Source organism: Acinonyx jubatus, chromosome D1 (genome assembly GCF_027475565.1).
Source record: "Acinonyx jubatus isolate Ajub_Pintada_27869175 chromosome D1, VMU_Ajub_asm_v1.0, whole genome shotgun sequence".
NCBI lineage: Eukaryota > Metazoa > Chordata > Mammalia > Carnivora > Felidae > Acinonyx > Acinonyx jubatus.
The window spans coordinates 68,400,500-68,426,637 of record NC_069390.1 but is presented as its reverse complement, the minus strand read 5'-3'; the positions used below and the strand labels follow the sequence as shown (position 1 = coordinate 68,426,637).

General features: G+C 35.9%; 1 protein-coding gene across 2 annotated transcripts in view; it reads right to left on the bottom strand.

The window, feature by feature from the left end:
• Positions 1-26,138, bottom strand: part of TMEM135 (transmembrane protein 135) — a 252,596-nt gene that overhangs the window by 13,700 nt on the left and 212,758 nt on the right. For both annotated transcript variants that reach the window (XM_053203763.1, XM_015064047.3), the window contains 4 exons: positions 21,391-21,432; positions 9,899-10,045; positions 6,910-6,979; positions 3,602-3,769 (listed from right to left, as the gene is read on the bottom strand). In XM_053203763.1, the coding sequence (XP_053059738.1) occupies positions 3,602-3,769; positions 6,910-6,979; positions 9,899-10,045; positions 21,391-21,432 (427 nt within the window). The remainder of the gene's footprint in view (positions 1-3,601; positions 3,770-6,909; positions 6,980-9,898; positions 10,046-21,390; positions 21,433-26,138) is intronic.

The following is a 26,138-nucleotide window of genomic DNA, read 5'->3' as shown; positions in this document are numbered from 1 at the left end:
TAAGAAATTATACATAATATTTTTATTGTCAGGGCACCTGTGTGGTTCAGTCAATTAAGCATCTGACTCTTGATTTTGGCTCAGTTCGTGATCTCACGGTTCATGAGATCAAGTCCCACATAGGGTTCTGTGCTGACAGTGCAAAGCCTGCTTGGTATTCTCTCTCTCTCTCCTCTGTCTCTGTCCCTACCCTGCTTGTGCACTCTCTCTGTATCAAAATAAATTTAACAAACTTTAAAAAAAAAAACATAATATTTTTATTGTAATTATTTTCCAAAATGAAGGCATAAATTTTCCTTTGCCTAGATGTAGAATCACTCCCACTGTAATAAGAAAAATCAAATACACTATAACTCTAAGCCAGAATTCCATACTCAGAGAAAGTATTTTTCAATATAATGGTGAAATAAAGACTTTTTCCGGTAGATGAATACTGAGACCCACATAGTAGCTCTGTAAGTGATGAATTTTCATAAATGGTAAAAGGTAATTTTGCAGGCAGAAGGAATATAGTATCATTTAGATCTGAAAAAAGATATGAGGAGCTCTGAAGATGGCAAAATGAAGATAAACTTAGAAGACATTTTTTTAAATATCATTTCTTTATATAAAAATAAACTATCAAAAGAAGAACTATCAAAAGAACTATCAAAGAAGGGGTGCTTGGGTGGCTTAGTCGTTTAAGCATCCAACTTCAGCTCAGGTCATGACTTCATGGTTCATGACTCTGAGCCCCGCATCGGGCTCTGTGCTGACAGTTCAGAGCCTGGACCTGCTTCAGATTCTGTGTCTTCAACTCTCTCTTCCCCTCTTCTGCTAGCGCTCTGTCTCTCTCTCTCTATCAAAAATTAATAATAATAGTAATAATAATAATAATAATAATAATAATAAAATAACTATCTAAAGCAGTGGTCATAAAATATGGCCCACTAGCCAAATCTGGCTTGCCAACTGTTTGTATGTGGTTCATGAGCTAAGAATGTTTTTACACTTCTCAATGGATAAAATAAAATTGTAATATTTTGAGACATGTAAAAATAAAATGAAATTCTAATTGAAGTGTGACAAAGTTTTATTAGAACATAGCTATGGGTGGCTCAGTCGGTTAAACGTCCAACTCTTGATTTTGGGTCAGGTCACGATCTCACAGCTCATGAGTTCAAGCCCCGTGTTGGGCTTTGGGCTGACAGTGCAGAGCCTGCTTAGGATTCTCTTTCTCCTCCCTCTCTCTGCCCTTGCCTCACTTGTGCTCTCTCTCTCTTTGAAAAATAAATAAACTTTAAAAAAAAGAACATAACTATGCTCTTTTATTTATATATTGTCTATGGTTGCTTTCACACTACAACAGCAGAGTAGAGTAGTTACGACAGAGACTAACCATATCAGCCACAAAGCTTGAAACAATTATCATCTAGCCAATTACAGAAAACGTTTTCTGACTCCTGGTCTAAAACAAAAATGGTAACAATAGATCATGGGGTTTATAACATATGAAAAGATAAATGTATACCACAAAGGATGAGAAGGAGGAATTTGAGGTATAGTATTCTAAGAGTCATACACTATACATGAAGTGGCATAATATTTGAAAACAATAACTGATGAATTTAAAATGCTTATTATAAATGTTAAGGCAGTCACTGAATTAAAAAAGAGGTATAAATAGTAAGCCAAGAGTGAAGACAGAATACAAAAATACAAAAAACAAAAATAAAAAACTAAATACATAAATTTTTTTTAAAAAATCCAGGAGGAATAAAAAGGAAAAAAACAATGGAAAAAAAACGAAACAATTAGCAAGAGGTAGATTTAAACTATACCATTATCAAAAAGTACATTAAATGTAAATAGCTTAAACATACCAATTAATAGACAGAGATTATCAAATTGGATAAAAAAGGAAGAACCAACTACATGTCATCTAAAAGAATCAACCTTTAAACTGAAGACACAGTTAAGACTAAAGTAAAAAGACAGAAACAATGTAGTATCAAATATAATCAAAGGAAAACTGGAATAGCCATATTAATATCATACGTTGTAGACTTCAGAGCAAGGAATATTACCAGAAATAAAGAAGAACATTACAAAATGAAAAAAGAGTCCATTCCCTGAGAAGACACTGAAGAAATATGAATTGTTGCTCTGCCCTTCTCCCAATTACATCCTTATAAAGACGTTAATGGCATTGACAATTTTATTTTAAATCCCATATGGCTTTGGAACACACTGTACCATTTTTTTTATAAGGGGTTTTCTGACCCGGTTGTATTTTTTCTATAGTTTAATACCATTAGTTTGTATTACCTGAGCAAATAAATAGTAACAGAAATTAAAGCAAACAAATGAAACATGCTCTGAGATATGCTGGATGGTGGAGAATAACCAATTTGGGATAAAAATGTTGGGAGACAATCCACATGCGACACTTAGGGTTTATGTTAAGAATAAACATAAACACTACGACATAAGAAATGAAAAAGAATATGAACATATAAAGTTACAAATATTCTGTCTTATTTAACTCTTGTATATTCAAAGACAGTAATGTTTCCTAATCAAAACTATTGAAAATATTTTCAATATTAGTAATATTTCATAACAAGTAATTAACTATAGCTTACCATTTGCTACTACTGTTCTCCTTTCCATTTAAAAATACTTCCCCTATATGTACCTTATATAAATAAACTTTTACATAAAATGATACATAACCATCTTACCCAAAATGACTCCAGAATTCAAGTTTCCCTGCACTATTATTATTATTTTTTTTTTCACTTTAAAAACAATGTGTGTGTGTTTGCATATAGTCAACCTTAGTTAACATATTTTACCATTTGGAAACTACGTTTAGGTTTATAGTCTAAAGATGTTTAATAAAATGTCAGTAGTATGACTTATATATGAGTGATCCCCATTAAACAAAAGGCCATTACTTAAAATTTCAGAATACTATGTCATGGATGATCCTTACATATGTGTTTAGGTGTGTGCTTATACATGTGCTGGTATGTTTATAGGAACATGCAGAAACGGTGGAAGAATGTTAACAAAGGTTATTTGAGAGAGTGTAGTAGGAATAGTGAGTATATCAAAGAGGGATAACAAATCATTTCTTACATAAGTCACAACAGAAAATCTTTACTGGCTCTATCAAGTGTTGATATCAGCTAAAAGGGTCTGAAATATGTTTAAATTAATAACATATGATGTTATGTTCAGTAAGTATGATCAAGAAAAACAAAGAGACCAGATATATTAATATCATTTTTGATGTTAGAAATATAAGTTAAAATTTTTCAGTATCTACATTACTGAAAAAAAAGTAAGTCTTTGAAAATCTTTCATATTATATATAAATGCAAATATATCTACACTTTGAAGCACATTAAATAACATTTTAAAACAAATTTTTCCAACCTCAATTCCCAATCTATATTGTATATATACCTGGAGACATTAAAACATTTATTAAAACATTTATGAATACAACAGAAAGAAGCATTAAAAAATGATAGATGGGTTAAGGCCATATCTCATTCTAATAATAGCCATGTTATTTATTTCCCATTTTTCTCTCCTCTGCTGAAAGCCTTACCTTGTATATACTAACAAAAGAGCCCAGAAAAGCTCCGAGCTGGAAGTTTTCTTTATTGTAGAAGAGAGAAAATAGCCGGGATGGCTGTGTAAACAGATGCCGAAATGCAGAAGGAATTCGGAGGCAGCACTGGATCAAGTATCCCACGCTAAACATTCTGATGAAACCCTAGAGAAAATTGGGATAAAATTCTGATTTACATCCAAATATTTAAGTCCGACAGATATAAATTTTACTGGTTTAGAATCAATACAGAACTCAAAAATAAATAAATAAATAACACAAGTTTATATCAAAGCATTTTCAAAATTAAGTCCTAAGACCTCAAATAATTTTAAAACAATTACCTTAAAATAAGGGTAAAATTTTTCAGTGATTACACTTTCTTTGATTTTCAAAACCTTGGAAGTCTCACAAGCACTGGCCAAACTTGTCTATGCAACAAACTTCCATTTCTTGACATTCTGTTAACAATAACCAGGATTTATGATTCCTAAACCACAACTGAATTTTAGGAACAAAAGCAATGAAATTCCAAAAAAATAGTTTACAAAACCAATGTGTTTTGGAAATTTTAACAGGGTACTTTTCTTTTTTTTCTTTTTTTATGTTTATTTATTTTTGAGAAACATAGAGTGTGAGCAGGGGAGGGGCAGAGAGAGAGGGAAACAGAATCTGAAGCAGGCTCCAGACTCTGAACTGTCATCACAGAGTCCCACGTGGGGCTCAAACTCACGAACCACTAAATCATGACCTGAGCCGAAGTCAGACACTTACTTAACTGACTGAGCCACCCAGGCGCCCCAATAGTGTACTCTTCTTAATAACTGGTGTAAGTAGGAATTCTTTTGACAGAAAAAAATAACTTTATTTTTAGACCTTTGGTATCAACTTTTTAAATGATCAGGTTAAAAGAATTTTCCAGAAAAAAAAAATTATACCTAGGTTTTTATTTCTATGCTCAACTGTGTCAGGCCAAAACATCTCTAAGAATCGGTAGCTTTTAAGGTACACTAAGCAAAACTTGAAAAAGCAAATGCACTACAAAGGCATACTTGCTGCCAACATTTTCCCATATCACCTCCAACTATTTATAAGGCAAAAAAGAACAGAGAGGATGACTAGTGCTGGTCAATTTCATTTCAGTATTTAGGGAAATGAAATTTAAACATCACTTCTTACTGACAGACTGAAAAATTCTTATTAGCACAAAACCAAATGTTATCTAAAAGAACAGTATTTTAAAAATTCATGTTTATGAATGTTTATGAAGTTTCACGCTCATGAGGAGGAGCACATAAGTCAGTGAACAAACAAAATAACTACAGATTAGTGTAAGTTTATGCAAGAAATAATCAAGACTCTAGGAGGGAAATTAACAGGCAGCCTATATTAAATTGGGTGATAAGGGAAAGCGATGGAGGATGTGTCATTTAAACAGACAGAAAAGAGGAGCTGGCATGATGAAAACATTTCAGATAGCTTGGACAGAAAGCACAAAGACAAAACAGAGACTGGCAGGTATGAGGAACCAACAAAAAGTGTGAATGGAGCATAGTGAGTTGAGGGGAAAGTAATTTGTATATTTCCTCAGGGATATGATTTAACATGTGGTGTAACTGAGCTGATGGAATAATGAGGTACACTGTCAAAATATATTCACTATATTTATGGTGTAAATTCCTCACCTACAGGTCTCCAAATAATTTTACATTCACAGACATATTACTCCAATTTATATGAAAATTGCCAGGTTTATAGTATTGGTACACATTTGCTGACACAATGACTAGATTTCTTCAATCCTCAGTAATTCTCCGTAACATTCTCAGATAATTTTTAATATCACTTCCCCTCTTCCCAAACTTTATCAAATACATCTGATTTAATCAGTATATTTCTCTTGGTTACCCTCCTGAAGTCTTCCCTTGAATTAGCAGTACGTCCAGTTGGAGGAAATAATGACTCTCTGGGAGCTGGCAGACCCTGAGGCTGCCAGCAATGTTGCTCTCCTCCCCATTTTAAAAGTGGGGCAGAAAATCAGATTTAGAAGCAGTGTATCAGAAACCACTGCACAAGTGAAAAAATACTCTACTGCTTTAACCTCTAGTCATATCCTTGGGGACTCTAAGGTAAGTGTTGGCTTAGGCAAATGCCACCATCAACATTAGATCACAGGCACTCATGTTCATAAGCACTAATGTGATACAATCCCTCTCTCCCAGAATGACTGCTGAGAGGCTGTCTTTTTTTTTTTTTAATTATTATTATTATTATTTAAAAAAAATTTAACCTTTTTAAATTTATTTTTGAGGCGGGGGGGGGGGTGCGCAGAAAGAAAGGGAGACTCAGAATCCAAAGCAGGCTCCAGGTTCCAAGCTGTCAACACAGAGCCCAATGCAAGGCTTGAACCCACAAACCGAACTGTGAGATCATGACCTGAGCTGAAGACAGACACCTAACCTATTGAGCCACCGAGGCTCCCCCGGAAGGCTACCTGTTGGGGATGCTGTACAACTCTGCTCTTCTCATCATCAACTGAGTGGGGATAAGACATTATAAGAAAGAACATAAACTTTTTGAAGTATCAGGATTGTGACAGCCCCATCCACAACCAAAGAACTTGTAGCAGATGGTGCCACCTGTGCCAGACTAACTGCAATTAAAATAACTTCCGTCCCAGAGTTGGTGGCAATGGAGGATGGGGGGATGACAGGCACAGAATGGGGGATGGGCGAGGAGAGACACTCTACTACACTATTACGGAGTGAAGAATTTATGCCAGTGGGCATAGCTAACTTCCTTCATATAGAGCAACTGTGGACATGCTCCAGTTACATCCATGCCTTAAAAAATGTAACAACTTTACGAGTCCAACACCAAATGCCACCGTACCAGCTTGTGCACAGTGTATGTATGAGACTGCTCACCCACTAGTACACAGCATACTCCAGGGACCTTGATCTAAAATGTATTCTAATGAGAATACATTACAAAGTAGAAATTTTAATAACTTTCTTTTTCTGTCTTTTTTGCTATGGTTGCTTCAGCTTCTCTTCTGCTTTGAAATTTTAACACTAATTTTTAAATAAGCAGATTTTAAAATTATTTAACAAAGAATCTGGTAAGTGAATACTAAAAGCTAAATTGTTACCTAATTTTCACAAATTCCTTATTTCTCAAGTCAAATGCAAAGCATAATAGCAATTACTGTCAATTTTTCCATTTACTTTGAAATCATGTTTTAATTAGAGTTATTTCTATACATATTTCCTGCAGCGAATAAAGTGATACTTTCATATACTTACTTTAATGCAATAAGAGATACAATTATCTTCATAGTGTTTGCAACATCTATGCCTTGGTCCATGCTTACATCTGAAATAAAACACAAATAACAAATTATGTGTTTATATATGTGTATGTGTATATATGTGCTTAAAACTCTGTAACCTAAAAAGGAGAAAATATTACCTACTTGTATTTAAATGCATACATCTTTTGGTTTCTTGGGACATAAAAAAACAAATATAACAGGTTTTTTTTCTTTGCAGTTCAGCATTTGACACAGTGCATAAAATATGTGACTGAAGTCAAAATACTTAAATGTGGAACAGAAAAAACATTGGTAAATATTTGTGACTAAGTATGAAAAATATGTATATATTATCTCTATACTCTGCCAAATCTTTTGGAAGCTTTAAGTTGCTTACTGTAGAGCATAACAGTCATAAATCATCCATGAAGTCAGTACTTGAGCAAAAATCATAATGGAAAGTGCTCAGGTTACTGGAATGTATACTTAATTATATTTGAAAGAAAACATCTGGAAAAGAAACATGATAGAGTATTAGAATTCAAAATTCAATTTTAAAAATAAATATAGAAATAGATCATGTGGGAATTCAAAAGTAGGTTATTTGTGATTTGACTACAAACCACTTGGTCCTCTTGTGTTTAGTAAACCTTTCTGCAAGGAAGACTACTGTTCAAGACACTGAAGATGCTGACTCCAGGACTATATATACATTCACTCGAGGCTTAAAAAAGTAAGTAACATATCTAACATGGGTCTAGCTCTCCCCCTTTCCCTCTGAAGAATTCATGTTCCAAAATGAGTAGTCTTTATAACTCTTGCAGACTGCAGTTAATTATCTTCATGGTTATATTAACTTTCTTGTTGATAATAATTTGTAGAGTAATATTCTGGCTCAAGGTCTCTCTAATTCCATTTGCAAACTGATTAGCAAAACCTTTTGGGAAATCCAATTCTGAGCCACAGCTGGAGTATGCAGGCAGCCTTTCATACACAAGGATGACAGCAGTAGTTCCTACTGACCGTAGCCCTTATGTCATTAGAATGATGGGACATGTCTGGCCATGTGAAGTTGAGGGCTTAAAGCTGGAGCCTAAAAGAGGTAAATCAGAGAAGGGTGGCCGTATGTAAACCATCACTCTTCATACTTCTAAGTGTCCTCTTCAAAGACATTCTTCAGCCAGTGCTACTGGAACTACACAGAGATTGTTAAACTCTCTTTGCTAGTGAAGTTAAATTCTGATAGCAGCTATACTGTCATTTAATCTTTCCTTAGTCTGTTCTTAAAACTTCTCAAAACCTGGACTCCCCATCTCCTGTCTTATCTGCTCTGCTTATGCATTACCCTGCATCTGCTTTCACAGCAGTGGGTACTCTGACAAGTTCTACCACGACCTGATTAGCTCTGATACCCAAGGTATCATTCATCCACAAAATACATTCTCTGCACTTCCCTCTGATTCTTGGTGAACATGATTTCCATGAATAGGGATTCCCTCTCTCTTTTCTCCACTTAGGTGATTCATAACTATTTTGAACTTACTTAAGAAGTTCACTACCAATCAAACCACTGGATATTTACCCCAAAATTACAAAAACACTAATTCAAAGGGATATATGCACTTCTATGTTTATTGCAATGGTATTTACAGTAGCCAAATTATGGGAGCAGCCCAAGTGTTCATCGATGAATGGATAAAGAAGAGGCGGTATGTATGTATGTGCATGTGTGTGTACACACACAGTGCAATATTATTTAGCCATATGATATTGCACATATGTGGAATTTAGGAAACAAAAAAATAAATGAGCTAAGGGGAAAAAAAGGAAAAAGAGAAAAACCAAAAAACAGCCTCTTAACTATAGAGAACAAACTGATGGTTACTAGAGGGGAGGTGAATGGGGGAATGGGGGGATGGATGAAACAGGTAATGGGGGATTAAGGAGTAAACTTATCATGATGAAAAAATCAAAACAAGAAAAAGATATACATAAAATTCTTTTAAAAAGTTCACTACCACAATTATTCCTGCCATCTGTTATCCCTTCCTTGCCTCTTACCTTCCGCATGTGGTGTATACTAAAATGAAGACAAACTCTTTAAATTCAGTAAAAATTCTGAGTACCTACACTGTGCTCACGTATGTGAGGCCACTCACGTGTTATTTCATTTAATGCATACAACATTCCTTAACAAAGATCGTTAACCCAAGTTAACAGATGAGCACTTTAGGATCCAGAGTGGTTAAATCACTTGCCCAAAGTCACAAAGTCAGCAAGGGGTAAAATGAGAGTCTAACATAGGTCTTCTGATTCCCACTTCAGCTTCCTATAACCGATGTCTAACTTTCTATATTGGTTATTCATTCGATACTCTCTCAAATACCACTACCAAGATTATTTTTATTAACTAATGTTCTAATTTTAAATTAAATTAATTTTCTTCAATATCTATACTAGAAATACAAATATTTGTATGAAATTCAGACTTATTTGTATAATATACAAATAAAGTTATTTTATTCCATTTCTAAAGCCCTGAACATTTCCACTCTTGCAAAAACAAAAACAAAAACAAAACCCTTTACTTAAGGTTTGCTCCTTGTACCTATATCTTCTTGACTCTCTCCCAGAACTTTTCTTTCTCCTTCCTACACTTAGCATATTTGATTAGCACATATTAATCCGTTTCCCGAACTTCCCCATTCCAGCCTCCTGCAACTCTGCCTAGTTAGACACAGAAAACTATTATAAGTTCATATAAATCTATTAAAAAGACCATATGATGGTCTATAGTCCAGACAAAAATAATAAATAACATTGACTTGCTATTATGTGCCTTTTATAAAACTCTATGCATTGTTTTTTGCAAAAAAAAAAAATACATCATCACTGAAAAGAAAACAAAAACACTTTGACATGGTACAAATATCATAGAAAACAGTGACAAAGTGTGCTAAGTATCAAGATAAAGAACTTACACTGAATCCACAAGTTTCCTGATTAGAGCAATTACATTCATTCTTCTTGGCTTTTCCTCATGTTTCTCTGCCTTCTGTTCCACTTTTGCATATGCCGCTTCTGGTGAGTAAGAATGTGTGGGAATTTCTTCCTTCCCTACAATAAACCTAAAGAAAAGAGCACAATGTGAAGAATTTTTCACCTTAAAAAAAAAAAAAACAAAAAAACCACCAAACTTGACTTTGTTAATATACAAATACATTTTGGATAGTACCTTATCATTTAAAATAAGATTTTTCAAAATTTACATAAAATCTTATCCTTTAGAAGTACAAGTTTTAAAAATCTGAATGCTTCGTAAATGTTGACAGCCATTTCTTTAATAATACAAATTCTTCCACTAAGTTTTTTCTTTTAATTCCAGGATAGTTAACATACAGTGTCATATTAGTTTCAGGTGTACAATATAGTGACTCCACAGTTCTGTACATTAGTCAGTGCTCATCATGGTAAGTGTACTCTTAATACCCTTCATGTGTTTCACCCAACGCCCGCAACCCACCTGCTCTATGGTAACCATCAGTTTGTTCTCTGCTTAGTTAAGTTTCTACTTCTTGGTTTGTCTCTCTTTCTTTCCTTTTTTTCCTTTGATCATTTGTTTTTGTTTCCCAAATTCCACATATGAGTAAAATAATATAGTATTTGTCTTTTTCTGACTGGCTACTTAGCATTAATTATACTCTCTAGCTCCATTCATGTTGTTGCAGATGGCAAAACTGCATTCTTTTTTGTGGCTAAATAATATTCCATTATATGTATATACCATTTCTCTATTCACTCATCAGTTGATGGGACACTTGGGCTGCTCCCATAATTTGGCTAGTGTAAGTAATGCTACAATACACATAAGGGTGCATGTATGCCTTTAAATTAATGTTTTTCCATTTTTGGGGGCAAATACTCAGTACTGTGATTACCAGATTGTAGGGTAGCTCCATTTTTTAACTTTCTGAGGAATCTCCATACTGTTTTCCAAAGTGGCTGTGCCAGTTTGCATTCCCACCAACAGTGCAAGAGGGTTCCTATTTGGAGAAATAGGAACACCAACACCTTTTGTTTCTTGTGTTATTGATTTTAGCCATTCTGACAAGTGTGAGGTGATATCTCATTGTGGTTCTGATTTGCATTCCCCTGATGATCAGTGATGTGAGCATCTTTTCATGTATCTGTTGACCATCTGGATGTCTTCTCTGGAGAAATGTCTGTTTATGTCGTCTGCTCACTTTTTAAAAAATCTTTATTTATTTATATTGAGAGAGAGCACGAGCGGGGAAGGGACAGAAAGAGAGGGGGAGAAAGAATCCTAAGCAGGCTCCACACTGTCAGCACAGAGCCTGATGCAGGGCTTGATCCCATGAACCTGAGATCATGACCTGAGTGGAAACCAAGAGTCGGACATTCAACCAGCTGAGCCACCCAGGTGCCTCTCATCTGCCCACTTTTTAATTGAATTATTTGTTTTTTGGGTGTTGAGTTATATAAATTCTTTATATATTTTGGATACTAACCCTTTATCAAATATGTCACTTGCAAATATCTTCTCCCACTCTGTAAGCTTTTAGTTTTGTTCATTATTGCCTTTGCTGTACAGAAGCTTTTTATTTGATGTTGTAGTCGCAACAGTTTTGTTTCTGTTTTTTCTTCCCTTGCCTTGGGAGACAAATCTAGAAAAAGTTGCTATGTCCGATGTCAGAGAAGTTACTGCCTGTGCTCTCTTCTAGGATTTTTATGGTTTCATGTCTCACATTTAGGTCCTTTTGAATTTATCTTTGTGTATGGTGTAAGCCAGTGGTCTAGTTTCATTCTTTTGCATGCTGCTGTTTAGTTTTCTCAACACCATTTATGAAGAGGCTTTTTCCCATCGTGTATTCTTTCCTCCTTTCTCTTTTTTTTTTTAAAAAAATTTTTTTTCAACGTTTATTTTTGGGACAGAGAGAGACAGAGCATGAACGGGGGAGGGGCAGAGAGAGAGGGAGACACAGAATCGGAAACAGGCTCCAGGCTCTGAGCCATCAGCCCATAGCCTGACGCGGGGCTCGAACCCACGGACCGCGAGATCGTGACCTGGCTGAAGTCAGACGCTTAACCGACTGCGCCACCCAGGCGGCCCTTTTTTTTTTATTTTTTTTTTTAATTTTTTTTTTCAACTTTCCTCCTTTCTCAAACATTAATTGACCATATAAACATGGGCTTATTTCTGGGCTCCCTATTCTGTTCCAACGATCTATGTGCCTATTTTTGTGCCAGTACCATACTGTTTTGATTATTACAGCTTTGTAATAACTTGAAGTCTGGAATTGTGACACCTCCAGCTTTGCTTTGCTTTTTCAAGATTGTTTTGGCTATTTGGGGTCTTCTGTGGTTCCATGCAAATTTTAGGCCTATTTGTTATAGTTCTGTGAAAAATGTTGTTGATATTTTGATAGGGATTGCATTAAATCTGTAGACTGCTTTGGGTAGTAAGGACACTGTTACAATATTTATTCTTCTGACCCATGAGCATCAGTTTGTGTCATCCATTTGTTTGTGTCATCTTAAATATCTTTTACCAACATTTTATAGTTTTCTAAAAATATGTATTCTGTATCTTATAGAATACAAGTCTTTCACCTCCTTGGTTAAATTTATTCTTAGGTATTTTATTACCTTTGGTGCAACTGTAAATGGGATTGCTATCTTAACTTTTCTTTCTGTTGCTTCACTATTACTAAATAAAAATACCATGAATTTCTGTATGTTGATTTGGTACCCTACAACCTCACTGAATTCATTTATCACTTCTGGTAGTTTTTAGATGGAGTCTTTAAGGTTTTTTATATATAGTATCATGTTGCCTGCAAATAGTGAAAGTTTTATTTCTTCCTTACCAATTTGGATGCCTTTTCTTCCTTCTTCTTTTCTGATCACTATGGATAGGCATTCCAGTACTTGTTAAATATGAGCGGGAAGAGTGGACTTCCCCATCTTGTTCTTAACCTTAGGGGAAAAACGCTCTCCATTTTTTGCCACTGAGTGAAATGTTAGCTGTGGGTTTTTCATATATGGCCTTTACTATGTTGCGGTGTTCCCTCTAATCCTATTTTTTGAATTTTGTTTTTTTTTTTATCATGAATGGATCTTCTACTTTAGAAAATGCTTTTTCTGCATCTATTGAAATGATTTTTTATCCCTTCTTTTAATGATATGATGAATCTCACTGAACCACTCTTGCATCCCAGGAAAAAATCCCACTGGATTGTGGTACATGATTTTTTAAAATTTTTTTAAATGTTTTTATTTATTTTTGAAGGAGAGAGAGAGAGACAGAGCATGAGCAGGGTTGGAACAGAGAGAGAGGGAGACACAGAATTCAAAGCAGGCTCCAGGCTCTAAGCTGTCAGCACAGAGCCCGATGCGGGGCTCAAACTCACGAACTGTGAGATCATGACCTGAACTGAAGTCAGACACTTAACCGACTGAGCCATCCAGGTGTCCCTGTGGTGCGTGATTTTTTAAAGTATCATTGGATTTGGTTTGCTAATATTTAGTTGAGGATGTTTGCATCTATGTTCAACAGAGATATTGGCCTGTAGTTCTCTTTTTTTGTAGTGTCTTTATCTAGTTTTGGTATCAGAGTAATGCTGGCTTCGTAGAATGAATTAAGAAGTTTTCCTTCCTCTTCTATTTTTTGGAATAGTTTGAGAAGAATAGGTATTAACTCTTCTTTAAATGTTTGGTAGAATCCACCTGTGAAGGCATCTAGTCCTGGACTTTTGTTTGCTGGGAGTTTTTTGATTAGTGATTCAATTTCATTGCTGGTAATCGATCTGTTCAAATTTTCTATTTCTTCTTGATTCAGTTTTGGCAGTTTATATGTTCTAGGAATTTATCCATTTCCTCTAGGTTGTCCCATTTGTTAGCATATAATTTTTCACAATATTCTCTTACAATCTTTTGTATTCCGGTGGTGTTGGTTGTTATCTCTCCCAGTTCGAATTCTATTGTTTTGAGTCCTCTTTCTCTCTCTCTCTCTCTCTCTCTCTCTTTTTAATGAATCTAGCTAAAGGTTTATCAATTTTTTGATCTTTTCAAAGAACTGGCTCCTGGTTTCACTGAGCTGTTTTGTTGGTATTTTTAGTTTTTATTTTGTTTTTTTCTGCTCTAATCTTTATTATTTCCTTCCCTCTGCTGGTTTTGGGTTTTGTTTGTTGTTCTTTCTTTAGTTCCTTTAGATGTGTGGTTAGGTTACTTGGGATTTTTCTTGCTTCTGAGGTAGGCCTGTATTGCTATAAACTTCCCTCTTAGAACAGTTTTTGTTATATCCCAGATTTTGGACTGTTGTGTTTGCATTTTCATTTGTCTTCAAGTATTTTTTAATTTCATCTTTGATTTCTTGGTTGACCCATTCATTGTTTAATAGCATGTTATTTAACCTCCATGTATTTATGTGCTTTCCATGTTTTTTTCTTGTGGTTGATTTCTAGTTTCATAGTGTTGTGCTTAGAAAAGATGTATTTTATTACTTCAATCTTTCTGAATTTGCTGAGAATTGTTTTGTGGCCTAAAACGGGATCTATTCTGGACAACGTTCCATGTGCACTTGAAAAGAATCTGTATTCTGCTTAGGATGGAATGTTCTGAATATACCTGTTAGGTCCATCTGGTCTGATATTCAAAGCCATAGTTCCTTGGAGATTTTCTGCTTTTTATGATTGATTACACATTGTCTTTCTTTGTCCCTAATTTCATGAAGCCTTTGTTTTAAAGTCTATTTTGTCCAATATAAGTTGGTACTCAGGCTTTCTTTTCACTTCCATTTGCATGATAAATGGTTCTCCATCCCTTCACTTTCAGTCTGCATGTGTCTTTAGGTCTGAAATGAGTCTCTTATAGGCAGCATATAGATGGGTCTTGCTTTTTTATCCATTCTGTCATCCATGTCTTTTGACTGGAATATTTAATCCATTTACATTCAAAGTAATTATTGGTATGCATGTATTTATTGCCATTTTGTTGCATGTTTTATGGTTGTTTTGTAGTTCCTCTCTGTTCCTTTCTTCTCTTGCTCTCTTCTTTCATGATTTCTTGGCTTTTTATAGAAAAATACTTGGATTCCTTACACTTTATTTTTTACAAATCTATTACTGCTTTTTGATTTGTAGTTACCATTAGGTTTATACATAACACCTTCTGCATATGAGTCTATATTAAGCTGATGGTTGCTTACTTTTGAACTCATTCTTTACTCCTCTCCTCTCCACATTTCAGATATTTGGTATCATACATCCTTTGATTTTGTGCTTCTCTTGACTGATTTTTAGATATACTTTCTGTTTTTATTTTTGTTTGTGTACTTCTCATTTCTTCTCACTCTTACTTACGGTTTTTGTTTTTCCTTTTACAAAGTCCCCCTGAGCATTTCTTGTAGGGCTGGTGGAGTTGTCATGAATTCTTTTAACTTTTGTCTGGGAAACTCCTTCTACTATTCTTAATGACTGCTTTGCTGGGTATTCTTGGCTGAAGACATTTCACTATGAGCACTTTGAATATATCATGCCAGTACCTTCTGGTGTGCAAAGTGTCTGTTAAAAAATCAGCTGATAGCCTTAACAGATTTCCTTTGTATGTAACTGTCTCCTTTGCTCTTGTAATCTTTAAAATTCTTTCTTTATCACTATTTTTTTGTATCATTTTAATTATGATGTGTCTTGGTCTGGACCTCCTTAGGTTGAATTTGTTGGGAGATCTATATGGCTCCTAAATCAGGATCTCTGTTCCCCGCCCCCACCCCCTCCCCCAGCAAGATTTGGGAAGTTTTCAGCTATTATTACTTCAAATACATTTTCTGTCTCCCTTTCTCTCTTTTCCTTCTGAGATCCCTATACTGTGAATGCTATTACACTTGATGGAGTCACTGAATTTTCTAAGTCTATTCTCATACAGTATTTACTTGTCTCTCACCTATTCATCTCGATTGTTTTCCATTACTCTATCCTCCAGGTCACTTATAGGCTCCTCTGCTTTCTACAGCCTACTGTTTATTCCATCTCTTGTATTTTTAATTTCATTTATTGAGTTCTTCATCTCTGATATGTTACTTTTTAGCTCTTTGGCAAGGGTCTCATTGATGTCCCCTACCCTTTTGTGAAGTCCAGTGAGTATCTTTATGGTCATTACTTCAAATTTTCTATCAAGCATATTATTTTTGTTTTACTTAATCTCCTGCTGTGATTTTGTCCTGTTTTTCATTTGGAACATATTCCTCTGTTTCCTCACTTTGTCTATCACTCTGTGTTGGTTTGTCTGTGTTAAGAAAGTCAGCTACATCTTCTACTCTGGAAAGTAGTGCCTTTATGAAAAAGAGGTCCTGTAGTGCCTTACAATGCAGTGTCTCCTGTTCACCAGAACCTGGTGCTTCAGGGGAATCTCCTGTTTGTGTTGCTTGTGTCCTGCTGTTGTGTCTGAGTCACTTTCTTTTAGTCCACACGTCTTTACAACTCTGTGCCTGATATGGCCTTTGCTTGCTATCTGTGGTGTTAGTGAGACTCTGGCTGCAAGCTCTGAGGAGGCAGGACTGCAGGATGGCTCAGAGGTGGGATGGAGGTGTTAGCAAAATCTACACAGAGCCCAGGACTGAGGCCAGCAGGCTTGGAGTGGGCCAGTCTTCAGGAGAACACATGGGCAAGGCACATCGCTAGCAGGTTAGATAGCAAGTGTCTGTGTAACACCTCCCACAGGTGGCCCTGTGTTTATGCTGTGGGGCAGATGAGGAAAATGGTGCCTGACAGCTCCTTTGTTCTCAGAGAAGGCCCCCAACACACTTGAAATCACTACAAGGAGACCTTCCTCCCTCCCATTTGTCCCAGGCACTGTGCAAACTGTAGCTTCTAGGTTGTCTATGGTCTTTTTAAGGGCAAGACCCAGCTATCACTCACCCTCCCATCTTGCCCAGCACTGAGTCAGCTGACTTTTTAAGCCCCAGGCTCTAAATCCTGCTAGTTATACAAACCCATAGAATTCAGCCCCTCTGATTTTCAAAGCCAGGTGTTATGGGGATTCATCTTCCCAGTTTGGGCTCCCAAGTATGAGAGAGCAAGACCGTTTCTTTGACCTCTCTGCACCCACAGTTCCCTCCCTTCTGTGGGTAGCTCCCAACCACTGTTTCTGCCCTTCCTAATTTCCTAAATGTGGCTTCTTCTCTACATTTAGTTATGGAGTTTGTTCTGTCAGTAGTTGGATTGCTTTCTGTTATTTTACACAGATGTGGATGATATCTAGTTGTAAAACATGGGATGAGGTGAGCTCAGCGTCCTCCTACTCCACCATCTTCCTAAACTCTCAACAATGCAGGTATTTTAAAATCAAATTAACCAAGTAAAATATAGCATAGAGCTTTTATGACACACTGTTTTAACTTAAGTCACCACTTTTTAAAGATATTACACACCTTAAAGTTTTTTCAAAGAAGCAAGTGAAATATTTACTTGGGTCTACTAACTGATCACAAAAATTCTATTTTTGCTCTAAATTCTACTAATAGTTACAACTGAATGAGTTTCTCATTTTTCAGTATAAAGTTATATCCCAACACTTTGAGTCATAAAATAGCCACACTGTGGTAGAAATTCATATAACAATACTCAGGGAAATGGAGGGAGCTGCAGAATGAGGATCATAAAACAGTCAAGAGTCCATGTATTCTCACAAAATTTCATTAGAAAACCTTAAATTCCATGTTATCCTAATCTATTTATTTACCTTTGGAGAAATTTAGTATCAAGGAGAAGACACTATTCTTATCTCATTAAAACTGGACTATTTTTTTCCCAAAGACAATGCGAAAAGAGAGGGGAAAAAAAGAAAGGAAGAATGAGAGAGTTGCCACCATTAGATATCCCTCAATCAGTATCCTTCATCTGTTTTCATTTTTGCTGTTTGTACCTTCATTATAAGAGTCATTGTTCTTTTAAAGAATAACTAAGCTTTCCCAAGAGAACTCTACCTGCTGAACTTTCAGGAAATACCTTAAAATGCAAACAAAAACTAGGGATCAATAATACTACACTAAGGTTCTGGAACATGGGACCTATGACAAACACAGTAAGAAAATGCAAACACTCAGAAAAGAGAGGTGAAAAAAAGCTATTACTATCAACTGCAACCCAAGTTTGTTAGGACAAACTTGATAAAACATCTAGCTTATTAAATCATAAGGGATATGCAATGAGATTGTGTGCCACAAGATGGCAGTTGTGCAGTCTAAGTAGCTCTTATTCCAAAAGAATTTGGTTCTTATTCATGGGTGTGCATGGACAATTTAAGATTTGTACTACTGTTCTTTATGAACAAGATAAAAACTACGTTGGAACAGTTATAATAATCTCTCTTACACTGTTCATAACACTGTTGCTCTTTTAGCCAGGACTGACCATCTCAGATTAGAGGTAACTTCCTCAGAGAAGCTGTCTCTGCCTAATCTGGAGTGAGTTAGCGATCCTTCCTTTGTGCTATCATGTCCCAATAAATCCCCAATAGTAGATGCACCTTGTTAGTAGGCTACGTCCCCCGTTAAACTGTGGGGTCTTGAGAGACTCTGTACATCTTCTTTGCTATTATACCCTAATGACTGGTATAGTGTCTGGCACACAGTAAATATTTAATTAATATATATTGAATGAATGACTATAGTATAATTAGCATTTTCGAAGCATTTACTAAATGATAGGTACAGTAGTGATATTAAATCATTTAACCCTCATAGCAACACTACAAACTAGGTGCCATAATTTCCATGAGAGTGAGCATGAAACCTTGCCCACACCCACAGCCAATAACAGTAACTATTTGAAATCAGAATTGTCTGACTCTAAATCCTGGGTTCTTAACCACCAAGCTGTATATACTTCTAAGTATTAAACTATGTTGATCCAGGATTACTATACCTTAAGGCTCCTGAACTGGCTCTTCCCCTTTGGTTCTACTCTTGACTCTTTCTATCTACTCTCATAACTTCTACTAAACTTTAAGCAATAAGTAATAACCATTTTTTCCCAGAACATTTTCCTCTAATACAGAGAAAATTCTAAGTACAAAAAGTCCAGCCCAGTCCTTCATTTTAAGTGGGTTTGAAGAAGAGACACAAAAATATCTGACACATTTTAAGTTTTTGTAAGGATTCTGGGAGCCTAAGGAGAGACACAGGAGAAAAGGCTAAGTTTTCTCTTTACGAAAACCAACTTTTGGTTTTGTTATAAACTTTCAATTTAACACAGAATCCATTACAGCCAGTGCAACAACAGCAACAGCAACAAGTTATTTTCTAAAATGTTTCATCATCTGTAAAAAAAATTTTTTAATGTTTATTTATTTTTGAGAGAGAGAGACAGAGACAGAGTGTGAGTGTGGGAGGGGCAGAGAGAGGGAGACCCAGAATCCAAAGCAGGCTCCAGGCTCTGAGCTGTCAGCACAGAGCCCGACCTGGGGGCTTGAACCCACAAAGCATGAGATCATGACCTGAGCCAAAGTCAAATGCTCAACTGACTGAGCCACCCAGGAGCCCCCATCATTTTTTAATGAAGAATATAATATGAAGAAATCACTGCTGTGTATACTTAGTTATTGCTACTACAGAGTTTCCACAACCAAAGATATTCAAACAGTGGACTCAATCTGTCCCCTCCCAAACTAGTCTTGTTGCATGCTATCTGATTTTCTGTTAATAGTACCTTTTGTCAGGTACTTAGGTTTTCAACACTTGGCTCCTACCAAGGATTGGAGGGAAAGAGAAAAAAGGAAACTATCGGGCATTAGGTCTTCATTTTCTTCTACTGCACATCTCAACTTTGCCTCTTTCTCTTTAATCCTCCACTATCACCCAATCTCAGTCCTTTTCATTTCATCTTTCTTCTTTCTTGTTCTTTCTTTATACAAGGTCCCAAATACTGTGGCCAGACTAATCTTTATGAAACAATGTCAACTACCCTGCTCAAAAACCTTTAGTGGGCCCTTACTGCTCATCTTATCAAATTCAAATCTGTCTTCTTTTCGTGTTGTTGTTCAGGTCTTCCATAATGTGGCCCTGCTTGATTCATCATAAAAAAAAAAAAAAAAAAAAAACCAAACAAACCTTATAATCCCTAATATAAGCTTTTCATGCCAATTAAATTCCCACTCTTACTTCACATTTCAGGTTTATAATTTTCATGCTTTTGCTAACATAATTCCCTTCTACCCAGAAGGTTCTTCCCTTCCCTTCTAGTTCTCTAAAGCTACCCTTCAAGTACACTTTAAGGCTTATCCCCATAAGAGTACTAATGTAATAGGAAGCGCCTGGGTGGCTCAGTCAGTTAAGTGTCCAACTTTGGCTCAGGTCATGATCTCATGGTTCGTGGGTTTGAGCCCCGCGTCGGGCTTTGTGCTGACAGCTCAAAGCCTGGAGCCTGCTTCGGATTCTGTGTTTCCCTCCCTCTCTCTGCCCCCGTCCCCACCCCCCCGCTCATGTTCTGTCTCTGTCTCTCTTAAAAATAAACATTAAAAAAAATTTTTTTAAGAATAATAATACAATAATAGCCAACATTTCTTGAGCACTATGTGCCATGCACAGTTCTAAACATTTTTCATGCATTAACTCATTTGATCTTCAAAATAAATCTTCTAGTATTGATCCACTCTTTTCCCTCCTATACTTACAATGAATACTACACTGTTAATGTTCACTAAGCATCTACCGTATGTACTTAGGAGAACAAAATAGGCAACATTTATGACACAAAATAGAAAAGCATTAGGTTTCAAGTAAGTATATATATACAGTCACTGTGTGAACATGAAATTAGTCAAGCATTCTTAAGCCTCAATTTCTTCTTCATGACACGTGGGCATAAAAATACCCATCTCACAGAACTGTTGTGAAAATTTTCTAATCGATGTGAAAATGCTTGGTGAACTATAATATACAATGTTGGTGCTAACCAACGTTTCCACAGTTATCTACCATCTGCCAATAACTACGGTAAGAGATGGGCTACAGGGTGAAAAGCAGATTCTAGTGACTCTAGTGAAGCTAAGAATCCGAAATGTGTCTGACATGAGCCCTGCCCAAATGAAGTCCAGACTGTGGTACCACAGAATTCAGTATTTAATTTTGCAATCATTGTCCATGTGTAGCTTTGTCTTTCCAAAACTCCTTAAAGAGAGAGTTCTTGTAATTCTTTTCTAACATCCAATGATATGAGGCACACAATAGGCCCCAAAAGTATTTGGTGATTGACTGGGTTTTAGGGGAAAAGAAATCTAATAAGTTACTCTTTTAATGAAATATCACAAAAGTGACTTTGTGACTTCTACAATTATTTTCGGCTAGAAAACTGAGTAGATAAATATCTCTTATAATATGTGTAATGGTATTACTTTTTGAAAAAGTTAACTTGCAAATTCTTTCTTAACATGAAGTTAAATAAAATACATTACTTACCTGAGGGCAGAGAATGTAAATCCTTTCAAACCATCTTTGCATCTAAAACAATAAAAAATTTTATGCTAAGATAACATGTTTTGAGATATAAAGGAGTATATTAAATAGCTATTAAAAATTTTTTCTGAAATAGATTATTTTTAAAAGGTGAAACTCTTGGGGCGCCTGGGTGGCTCAGTCGGTTAAGTGGCCGACTTTGGCTCAGGTCATGATCTCATGGTCCGTGAGTTCGAGCCCCGCGTCCGGCTCTGTGCTGACAGCTCAGAGCCTGGAGCCTGTTTCAGATTCTGTGTCTCCCTCTCTCTGACCCTCCCCCGTTCATGCTCTGTCTCTGTCTCAAAAATAAATAAACATTAAAAATAAATAAATAAATAAATAAAAGGTGAAACTCTTTTAGGACAGTGATCTGAGCACTATAAATGCAACAAACAATGAAGCAAGCCATCTTACACAGGATGATTAAAATGACCTATGCCAAATTAACATAATTTAAGGCTCAACTCTCATATTTGCAGATGGAAGACAGATTTAAGTATATCTTCTCAGAGCTCCATGTGGACTTCATTTTTGAAGGCTGGGAGTGGAGTGTTTCACTTTAGGCAATCCCCAGGGGAGCAATTTGTTGCGAAGAAAAGGCCACATACACCTGCTGGGTATTATGAATAGGTCAATTCTAGGTCCTGACTTCTCCCTACTTAATAATTCAGTGAACGTGGAGCAACGAAGAGTTGGCAGACACAAAAAGGCTTCAAGTTTAGTTCACTGGTTTTAACTTCTGAGTGAGCCCAATCGGAACGGATAACATATCCTGGGGAACAGAGTGGGGCTGAGGGGAGGGCACAGGTGCAGAAGCCCAAATAATATTTACTGAGTACTTACTATTGCTGGGCATTGTTTTGGGCCCTTGATGTGTGTTGTCTCATTTAATTATATCACACCTCTTTGAATAGGTATTTCTCTAATCCATAGCTGGGCAGAGCCCCCACTCCTGCCCCCAAATGCAGCAACTTCCAAGAGGTCACAAAATAAATAGCAATACAAATATAGGAAAAAAATTTAAAAGTCCATCTGAATTAAAAGCTTTGGTTTTCTCTTATACCTCCTTCTGAAACACTGTATTCCTTTTAATTGGGGGAAGATTCAAACTGTGTGACAATTAGGAAAAAATGATTCTCAGATCTGCAAAAAATATTTAAAGATGATTTTAAAACAGGAAAATTACTAGACTAGTTTTAATGGCCTGCTTTATAAGTTATGATCAAGTTAGTAAAGAATTACTGGGTATCTAATATCAAAATCCCTTGGAGAAACTATAGAGATTGGTGATACAATGACGCTCTAATGTATGTTAATTTTAGACACTGGATATTCCTGGATAAAATGTACAGCCTCAAATCTAATTGGGCAATTCTCACAGTATGCCTTTTACATGAAAGGTCACCAAGGAAATGCACAAAATATAAGAAACCTATCTTGACAAGTTTAAATATATACATTTTTACTGGAGGACACATAGAATCTCAGAAAAGAATTTAATTTAATTTAAAAGATCAGAGATCTTTTAAAACACTTAAGAATTCATTTTAATTAAGCAACATGATCTACTTTGTGGTCATGTTAGCAGTGAGAAATGTAAGCAAAGAATTTAGCGAACATACTAACATAATTATCCACCCCACACGGACTGAGGGTAAAGGCAAAGTAATTCATATGTTAAGCTAAAAATGTGCATGGGAAAATTGTAGCATTAAAATTCTTAAACTTATCCTTTTCCATCTAAAGAAAGTGTTTCTCAGTAACTTAAAACCCATAATTGGACAATTTCTAGATAGGTGGGGTGGTGAAGGGGTAGGCTAAGAGTCTATTGACTGGAAAACAGCGGCAGATTGATTAAAAGATTATATACAAGGGGGAACAAATTTTTGGCTTTGGTATGTTATTGTTAAAAGATAGCCATTTATCTTTGTGCAATGCTGAATAGATAAAGGATTCTGACAACTTGGTCTAGTCAGGATTGCATATTTGTGACCTTAAACAATAAATCTAATTGCAGACCAAACATCAAAAAGTAGCTTTCAAAAAAAAAAGGGGGCATGCACAAATGAATTTGCAATTTCATTATGATGGAAGTTTGGTTCTTTCAGCAGAACCCTGTGGGAAGCACTTCATATTGATAAAGTCTTAGCCCGAATTCAAAAGAGGCTATTCTTTTTTCCATTCATGTGTATAAGGTCTGTTAATGTAATTGAGGGTCAGATGTCTATGTCAAAAGAACAAAAAAGTAATTATTCCCATAAAAAGAATCTTTAAAATAGTAATATCTCCCTGAATTTTGATACCAAGGGTATTGTCTGAGCTTTAACCTAACTAGGAAACACTATTGTAATTGGAATTAAATGTATAAAGTCTGATACACACACAAAGATTTATACAAAACACCCCATTAGAAGGGTGCCTCACTATTTAATGGATTTGGTTATTATAATGCAAATCAAATTACATTCTCCATTCACGTATTAAGGTTCACTGACTTACTCAACAAATATTAACTGAATGCCTACTATGAGGAAGCACAAGTTTAAGTTTTAAGGATGTAACAGTAGACAATACAGAATCTCTGTTTTCATACAGCTGACCCTCTATGTCCGGGAAAGGTATGACAAAACAAGTAAATATGTCATGCGGTGATAACTGCTATGGCAAAAAACAAAGCAGGATAAGAGGAGAAACAGATGGGAGTTAGGCCTTATTATTTTACATAGTGTAGTCCAGAAGGGCCTCTCCAAGAAGGTGAAATTTGAAAATTTGATCAGAAGCCTTATAGAATTGAGGGAACAGCATTGATTTGAAGGAAGAGCAAGTACAAAGTCCCTGATTAGAAGTGTGCATGGCATGTAAGGAGAACAGCAAAGTAGATTACTGTAGCCAGAGGAGAACAGGGAAGGGAAGCAGTGGCAGGAAATGAGGTCACAGTAACAGTGTGGAGGGAAGGAGTGGTCTACAATTCTTGTATGGCCCTCTAGGCACCCTGAAAACTTTGGGTGGTTCTCAACAGAAGAGTGACAAAGATCTGTCTTAGATTTTAAGATTATCTTTGGCTGCTAGTTGGAAAACAACAGGAAGACAAAGTTAACAACAAAGAGGCTAATCAGGAGGGGAAAGATGATTGTGGCCTGACTAGATAATGAAGTGGCAGAGGTAAAGACAAGTGGGAGGATTCTGAATGCATTTCAAAAGCGGAGTTGGCAGAATTTCTCGATGGACTGAATGTGTAGTACAAGAGAAAGAGAAAATTTACTAATTAGTAGAATATTTGGGGGTTGAGCAAATAGAAGGATAAAATGTCCATTTACTGAAGTGAAGAAGACTATAGGAGAAACAGGTTTGAGGAGAAAATCAAAGTTTTATTTTGGACATGGTAAGTTTGAGATTCATGTTATCTATAAATGGAAATGTTAATGAAGCAAGCAGCTGCTATACAGGTTTGGGTTCAAGGAAAAGGTCTATTCATTTATAAGCAGAACTTGAATCCATAGGACTAGATACAATCATCTAGGAGAGAAGTGCCAATAGAGAAAATATCCTAGGACTGAGAATATTTTATTCCTCCATATTTTATAGTGCTGAAAATCTCTTCTAAAGCGGTGGTGGGGGGGGCGCCTGGGTGGCGCACTCGGTTTAGCGTCCGACTTCAGCCAGGTCACGATCTCGCGGTCCGGGAGTTCGAGCCCCGCGTCAGGCTCTGGGCTGATGGCTCAGAGTCTGGAGCCTGTTTCCGATTCTGTGTCTCCCTCTCTCTCTGCCCCTCCCCCGTTCATGCTCTGTCTCTCTCTGTCCCAAAAATAAATAAACGTTGAAAAAAAAAATTTAAAGCGGTGGGGGGAAACAAAGTCCTTTCTCTTTCTAATAAAATCATTCTCTAATACAAAGTCTTGTTGTTATTTTTGAGTGTGCATAAAAATATAATGCATATAATGCACGTATACATAGACTTTTCCATTACAGTTAACCTATGTAAATGACATAAATAACTAGTATGACTCCATCATAGTCAATGAATCTCTACATTTGTAATGTTACGTGCAGGAAAGAGAAGGAGGAAAAAATTGCAGCACTATATCAAACAACTTAGCTGACACAACTAATTATAGAGGTTCAGGCTACAATTAAATAGTGTATGAGAAAGTATAAAGTTTATTGTTATTAGAATATACTTGGTCAAATGCCAATGTGAAGGGGAGCCCACAAACACAATTTTTTTTCAATTGTAAGTGTAAATGATAGTTAAAAAAACAATTCTGCCCACAAAGATTCTTTGTTTCATGCTTAACTTCCATGAAATTACTTCCAGGAGATACTTTTAGCTTTATTACCACCTTATACCAGCAGATGTCACTAGTAAACCATTTTTGGAAGAATTTCAAAATTAGAAAAGATTCCCCTTTGAACCTTGGCAGGAATAAGTTCCACATCAGTAAGTATTACAAAAACAATAAGCAAATATCAGTAATAACATTAATAGTAGCCAGTATTCTCAAGACAAATTAAGGATTTTTTGTATTTTTTTTACGTTTTTTTATTCTCAATGTTGGTGAGATAATCTGTATTACTAGTGATTTAGAAAAATAGTTTAATTTAAAACATCAATACTTGAATACTTAGAAAAAAGATTAAATGGTGCAAAGTTATTCATCTCTATTTCACCAACACAATGCCAGAGAATGTGAACTCAAAGTGGTCAACTTCAC